Source organism: Anolis sagrei, chromosome 2 (genome assembly GCF_037176765.1).
Source record: "Anolis sagrei isolate rAnoSag1 chromosome 2, rAnoSag1.mat, whole genome shotgun sequence".
In the NCBI taxonomy this organism is placed as follows: domain Eukaryota; kingdom Metazoa; phylum Chordata; class Lepidosauria; order Squamata; family Dactyloidae; genus Anolis; species Anolis sagrei.
The window spans coordinates 301,211,328-301,218,665 of NC_090022.1; the positions used below are offsets into that span (position 1 = coordinate 301,211,328).

Genomic DNA, 7,338 nt, shown 5'->3' on the forward strand with positions numbered 1-7,338 from the left:
CTTAGAAGGGACACCCAAAGGCCATCCAGTCCAACCTCCTTCTGCAGGCAGGAAGGCACAATCCAAGCCCCCCTGACAGATGGCTATCCAATCTCTATTTTAAAACCTCATCCAGATTCTGAATCCTAGAGTTGGAAGAGGCACCCAAGGGACATCTAGTCCAACCCCATCTCTGCCATGCAGGAATATCAACTTGCATTTCTCACTGTTGAACTTCAAAACAAACAAAATGAAGTTCAACAGTGACAAATGCAAGATACTCCACTTTGGCAGGAAAAACGAAATGCAAAGATACAGAATGGGGGACAATGCCTGGCTCGAGAGCAGTGTGAAAAAGATCCTCGTGGACAGCAAGTTAAACATGAGCCAACAATGTGATGTGGCAGCAAAAAAAGCCGATGGGATTTTGGCCTGCATCAATAGGAGCATAGTGTCTAGATCTAGGGAAGTCATGCTCCCCATGCTCTGTTCTGCTTTGGTTAGACTACACCTGGAATATTGTGTCCAATTCTGGGCACCACAATTGAAGGGAGCTATTGACAAGCTGGAATGTGTCCAGAGGGGGGTGACTAAAATGATCAAGAGTCTGGAGAACAAGTCCTATGAGGAGCGGCTTAAGGAGCTGGATATGTTTAGCCTGAAGAAGAGAAGGCTGAGAGGAGATATGATAGCCATGTATAAATATGCGAGAGGAAGCCACAGGGAGGAGGGAGCAAGCTTGTTTTCTGCTTCCTTGGAGACTAGGACGCAAAGGAACAATGGCTTCAAACGACAAGAAAGGAGATTCCATCTGAACATGAGGAAGAACTTCCTGACTGTGAGAGCCGTTCAGCAGTGGAACTCTCTGCTCCGGAGTGTGGTGTAGGCTCCTTCTTTGGAAGCTTTTAAACAGAGGCTGGATGGCCATCTGTCAAGGGTGCTTTGAATGCAATATTCCTGCTTCTTGGCAGAATGGGGTTGGACTGGATGATAGCCCATGAGTTCTCTTCCTATTCTAACTCTCTTGAAAGATGTCTGTTTAAAAACCTTGAGAAGGAAACCCCACCACACTCCTAATCAGTCCATATTCTACTAGGGTTGGGAAGGATCCTCAAGGATCATCCAGCCTGACCCCTTTCTGACATACAGAAACATATTCAGTCTCAAACAGATGCTATCCAACCTCTATTAGAAAAACCTGCAAAGGGGGTTCCAGAAGTTCCAGAACTGCGGGAAACAACTCTGTTGTCGGGTTCCTTTATGCACCAGCTGTGGTTCTGTGAGAAGATACTGTATTTTCAAAGTCCACATAGCCAACAGAGAAACATTGCCGATACTACAAGATCTCTTTTGTGCAGACGAAAAAGGGTTCCCCCCAGGGTTACTCATATAGAAGGCTCATGCCTCAATTGTACCCAGAACCAGAAATTGTTGGAGCTGTTTGTAATGTATAATGTAGATTTCGAAGTATGTATGTATGTTTAAAATGCAATGCTATGTGCCAAGAGTATCCCTTTGTGGAAAGAGTTAACTGTACCATGGAGGAACGACATTCCTAGACAGGTCATAAATCTAAGTGTATAAAGCAATGGACGCAGCATTGTGAGTCATATGCCGTACGTCACTCTGGAATGCAGGAGGTGTGGACTAGTACTGATAACAGCGTGTTCGCGACGTAGCTACTGGAAGGAGAGGAAGCAGTTTTACGATGTGCTACTGTGTATAGCTGTAAATAAAGTAGTTTATAGAATCATAGAATCAAAGAGTTGGAAGAGACCTCCTGGGCCATCCAGTCCAACCCCATTCTGCCAAGAAGCAGGAATATTGCATTCAAATCACCCCTGACAGATGGCCATCCAGCCTCTGTTTAAAAGCTTCCAAAGAAGGAGCCTCCACCACACTCCCTCTGGGGCGGAGAGTTCCACTGCTGAACGGCTCTCACAGTCAGGAAGTTCTTCCTTGTGTTCAGATGGAATCTCCTCTCTTGTAGTTTGAAGCCATTGTTCCTTTGCGTCCTAGTCTCCAAGGAAGCAGAAAACAAGCTTGCTCCCTCCTCCTCCCTGTGGCTTCCTCTCACATATTTATACATGGCTATAGCCTAAAGGTGACTGTGATGATCGTGTTCCTTGCCTTGTTGTGCAGCCGATGCTACTAACAGAAATCCCACCGACCTCCTTGTCCATGACCAGTCTTAAGGCTCCTTCCTTTTCTAAACAGAGGATCCAAATGTTAAAACTGAGAACCTCAGAAAACCATGGGCTAAATTCCTATCTTAAATATGGCCATCACTCTGTGGATCATTGGGTAAATCCCATTTGGCAATTCAGCTCCAGGTGCAGGGAGATGTTGACAAGTGGGAATGTGTCCAGAGGAGGGCGAGTCAAATGATTGAGTCGCCTCTGGCTGAGAAAGGCAGTATACAAATGCAGTAAATAAATAAATAAATAAAAGGGTCTGGAGAACAAGCCCTATGAGGAACGGCTTCAAGAGCTGGGCACATTTAGCCTGCAGAAGAGAAGACTGAGAGGAGACATGAAGAGGACCAGGGATCAAGAGGTGAGAGGAGAGGGAGGAGGGAGCAAGCTTCCTTTCTGCTGCCCTGGAGACTAGGACCCAATGGAACAATGGCTTCAAACTACAGGAAAAGAGATTCCACCTAAACATTAGGAAGAACTTCCTGAGTGTGAGAGCTGTTCAGCAGTGGAACTCTCTGCCCCGGAGTGTGGTGGAGGCTCCTTCTTTGGAAGCTTTTAAACAGAGGCTGGATGGCCATCTGTCAGGGGTGCTTTGAATGCAATTTTCCTGCTTCTTGGCAGAATGGGGTTGGACTGGATGATGGCCCAGGAGGTCTCTTCCAACTGTAGGTTTCTATCGCACGCTCAGTATCTTGATGCAGGGGCAGGATGTTGCATTTCTTGACCTCAAAAGCTTCCTTTAAATCTATATACACTGGACAAAGTGCTTTGTACTATATAGCATTTTCCAAAAGCTCCTCTTTCCTTCTCTTCACACTCTCAAGTCTCTGTGTACTCTGTTGGAGCAAGTGTAGGGCTTCCTTTAACCCAGGATCATAAATCACATGGATCTTTCCATTTCCAGTGAATGGAAAGGCCGGGGGCAATTAACCTTTATGGCATCCCAATTGCATCTTATGGTTCCTGCCATTTGATTTACTCATACCCACTACCCAACCATATCTCCATTTGTTGCTTCAGTAACATGACCGAAAGGTTATGATATCTGCCGAGTGTGGGATTTGTTCCAAAATGATAAACTGCCTTCAATCGATACTTTAAAAACCAGCCATACTGGATTAGTGTCGCACCTCAGAATAGATTCACCTTGCTGAAATCACCAAAACTGCACACAGATTGAAGTCTTTGTAGTTTATTAAAAAGTAAAAGATGAAAAGTTTATAAAAACAAGCAATGTTCCAAAGGTCAATAAAACATAGCACAGTAAAGCAGGATTCCAAGAGGCACCAATGAAACAAAGTCCCATGAGAATATGACAAAATCCCAAGACCATGGACACAAGAACTATAAGATAATCCAGGTAAATGAGAACAAGCTGCTTGGTTGAGTGAGAAGTTGCTCTGACAAAGGTTTGTTTTCAAACACACTGCTTAATACTCTTTGTAATACATGAAAGTATTCCTTTGGCCTCTGACCTCCTTCTTGTTGGCTATTCTCACACTCCTTTGAACTCTGAGTTCCAAACCGTCAGCCCGATCTAAGATTCCTGTTTCGTCAAGGTCAGGCTGCTCGTTGGTGTCAGCCTGGTTGCCTTCCTGCTTGCTATCAGGCCTCCTTTTCTGAGTCCATCTGCACCTGGCTAGTTTCAGTCTCAAAAACATAATTCCCTTCTGTAGGAATCATAGAACCATAGAATCAAAGAGTTGGAAGAGACCTCCTGGGCCATCCAGTCCAAGCCCATTCTGCCAGGAAGCAGGAATATTGCATTCAAATCATCCCTGACAGATGGCCATCCAGCCTCTGTTTAAAAGCTTCCAAAGAAGGAGCCTCCACCACACTCCGGGGCAGAGAGTTCCACTGCTGAACGGCTCTCACAGTCAGGAAGTTCTTCCTCATGTTCAGGTGGAATCTCCTCTCTTGTAGTTTGAAGCCATTGTTCCGCGTCCTAGTCTCCAAGGAAGCAGAAAATAAGCTTGCTCCCTCCTCCCTGTGGCTTCCTCTCACATATTTATACATGGCTATCATATCTCCTCTCAGCCTAAACATGCCCAGCTCCTTAAGCCGCTCCTCATAGGGCTTGTTCTCCAGACCCTTGATCATTTTAGTCACCCTCCTCTGGACACATTCCAGCTTGTCAATATCTTTCTTGAATTGTGGTGCCCAGAATTGGACACAATATTCCAGGTGTGGTCTAACCAAGGCGGAATAGAGCATGGGGAGCATTACTTCCCTAGATCTAGACACTAGGCTCCTATTGATGCAGGCCAAAATCCCATTGGCTTTTTTGGGAAACTGAATTTGAGATACTGAACTTGCACACCCTGTTCCTCATTGTCTACAACAGGAACATTTTGAACCTGATTGTGAACCTGAATCCCATCATCCTCGTCAGAGTCACTCTGAGACCCCATCTGAGTCACAACACTATCAGTCTGTGTCTGTGGTTCCAGCTGAGTCACAACAATTAGGAGACAACTTTGTTATGTTTTAATAGCTGATGTATTTTTTAACTAAAGTATTTTACATGGCTCTGGAAGCAACTCAAGAAACTTGAAAGAAGTAGGCCACTTCATCCAAGTCAACAGGGTAGTCCGTGACCAACATGGGTGTCTTGTCTAAGAGCTCTCCTTTGTAGCTGCGCCATTTGCCGGCCGGGATGTAGATGTCCCGCTCTTGCTTGCCCTTCTCCAAAACGGGGGCCACCATCAAGGTGTCCCCAATGAGGAACTGGGAGTCTATTTTGTGGGTCAACTCGTTGTTGGGTGAGATCCACCAGATGGGACGGATGATGGGGTCTCCGGTGTCTCTTACCTCTGCGGCCAATTCCAGCAAGAGCGGTGCCACCAGAGACTCATGGAGCTTGGTGAACTTGAGAGCAATGTTGATGACCTCTTGATCGTAAAGCCAGGGAGGAATGGAGAACTGCATGGAGGGCATGAAGGCCGAGAGCTCCAGCCAACGTATGTACAGCTCCCGGTCTGGGATGTCCACTGCGCCGTCTGTCTTGTTGGGAAGAAAATTCCCACCGATCATATCCGGAAGTACGAAAGGGTATCCCAAAAGGCCCAGAGTCAAGACTGTAGGTATTAAGGACTTCAGTCCAAGTTCATAACCCCAAATGGAGTCTCGATCAATAACACGGACGAAGCAAGGAACATGCTGAGATTGGTAGCCAACGCGGACTTCTGACATCTCATAAAAAGGAATAGCCATTTCGGCATAAAGTCTAGACCAAAGGCTGGGGTCAAATAATGGCTGGAAGGTTCTGAACTGGTCAGGAAGGTAACAGGTTTCGCCAGCATCAAATTTGAAGGACGATATGCCATACTTGGAGCGAAGCTGCCCCAACTGGCTCTGAAGCCAATCTCTAGCTGAAGGATTGGTGACATCTAATACGGCGCCAATGCCGTTCCACCACTCCACCATGGCAGGAGAGCTCCCCATTGCCTCTGTGACGAAAAGCTCTTTCTCCATCCCTTTCTCAAAGTTTGGGGAATCCTTGTGCACAAAGGGATGGATCCAGACCGTAACACTAAACCCATCCCTCTTAAGTTTTTCAAACATTTCTGTTACACGAGGAAACTTTGCAGGATCAAACTCAAAGTCTCCATAATGCTGCGTGTACATGTCATCTATCTCGAGGTGGCTATATCCGAAACCATACTTTTGTATCGTTTGGGCAAATTCCAGAATTTTATCCTGGTCCACTTCTTTTTTGTACAAGGCCCATGTTGACCAGACTGGAAGCCTGAACATCTTTTCTGAAGGCACCTCTGAGGGCTTTCTGAAATAGCTTTGTGCCATGTATTTGTGGACCGAAGTAAGATCCGAACCTAAGCAGATGTGGTAACTCAGTACTAGGAAGGGCGACCGTCCCAATGGGGGCTTGTAGGGAGAGTCTTTATACCTGGCTTGGAAGGTCAGGGACCTTTCGGTGGCATTGAACCCAAGATGGAAGGGCACAGAGTCATTAATCTTAATGGCCACCGCTTTGGAGGAGAGCCAGTACCTCTCCAGGATGCCTCCAAAGCTGTTCCGGAAAGAATAGACATCGCTGGTCACAAAGGGCATGGGTTCTTGATCAGCTGGTAGCCAAATGGGCCAGTGTTGGATGCTCATCTCATGGCCGCCATACCAGTGGGCATCTTCCCAGAACATCTTGTGTTCCACTGTTGAATCTGCTACCATCTCCTTCCAAGTGACATGGTAACAGGCCATTGTTTCCTCAGGCCTGACCATCTGGATGGCGAAACGGCTCTTCCATGGGTCCATCCCAGAACAGGTCACAATGTCGCCTTCCTCAGAGCAAGACTCCAGGTCCAGGTGGCCCGACTGGAAGATCTGCCTGAAGACCACCTCCTCTCCATTCTGGCTTTTGAGGGAAAACCCATCCTGCATTAAGTCCAGCTGCCCCTTCTTCAACCTTTCCGTCTTCTTCAGAGCAACCTTGCAACCACGCCATGCAGCCGCAAAGACCCCAAAGAGGAGCCCCACAACCAATAATGTCCCTACACCAAATTGAAACTGTTGGGAGGATGGCTCCGAAGAGCTGGGTTTCCATCTGGAGCTCTTCTCTTCCTTCCTCTGCTGTGGAAAAGCTTCTCCATGCTGCTTCTGCATCTCAGCAGGTCTTCTGTGTGGCTCTTATCAAGAGGACCTTCAAAAACACCATCTGTTTGCTAAGCTCTCTGGAAATTCTGGATATCCAAGGGGAGAAGACTATTGCACCAGAGGACAGTGACACAGACCTTGCCCAAGCTTAGCTGCTCCGTAGAAGTCTCTCTCGATAGAGACAGCTGTCAAAATCTAGGTCTTGCAAGCTGCAGGTCTGCTCTGCTCAGCTGATCCAGGGACCTTGTTTTGGAAGCCAGTCTCCAGGCAAAGAGATCTGGCCAGGATCCCAGCACCAGCCAAGGGCCAATGGGACAGGAGGAAAGGAGACAGGCCCCAGGGAAAGAGAGAGGAAGTGAGGTGGAGAGCAGAAATAAATAGGTGAAAGGGAAAGCTTTCCCAAAAATTGTGTTCTTAATGCATTCCATAATGCAGGAGCGCTCTCTGCTGGCAAGACCTTTTCCCATCTCAGGGCTCTTTATGGGCTTCTTAAACTTTCCAACTTTCGGCCCAATTTTTATATGACCCCAGATATATATAGAATCATAGAATC

General features: G+C 46.8%; 1 protein-coding gene across 1 annotated transcript; it reads right to left on the minus strand.

Moving 5' to 3' along the window:
• Nucleotides 1-4,491: 4,491 nt before the first annotated feature.
• On the minus strand, nucleotides 4,492-7,131 carry LOC132766395 (myogenesis-regulating glycosidase-like). Its single transcript, XM_060760789.2, has one exon. It carries the CDS (start codon nucleotides 6,792-6,794, stop codon nucleotides 4,716-4,718), a length of 2,079 nt encoding a protein of 692 aa, XP_060616772.2. The 5' UTR covers nucleotides 6,795-7,131; the 3' UTR covers nucleotides 4,492-4,715.
• Between the last annotated feature and the right edge of the window lie 207 nt (nucleotides 7,132-7,338).

Excerpts from the sequence above, each read along its gene's own strand:
- LOC132766395 (XM_060760789.2), bottom strand. The coding sequence starts at position 6,794 with ATGCAGAAGCAGCATGGAGAAGCTTTTCCACAGCAGAGGAAGGAAGAG.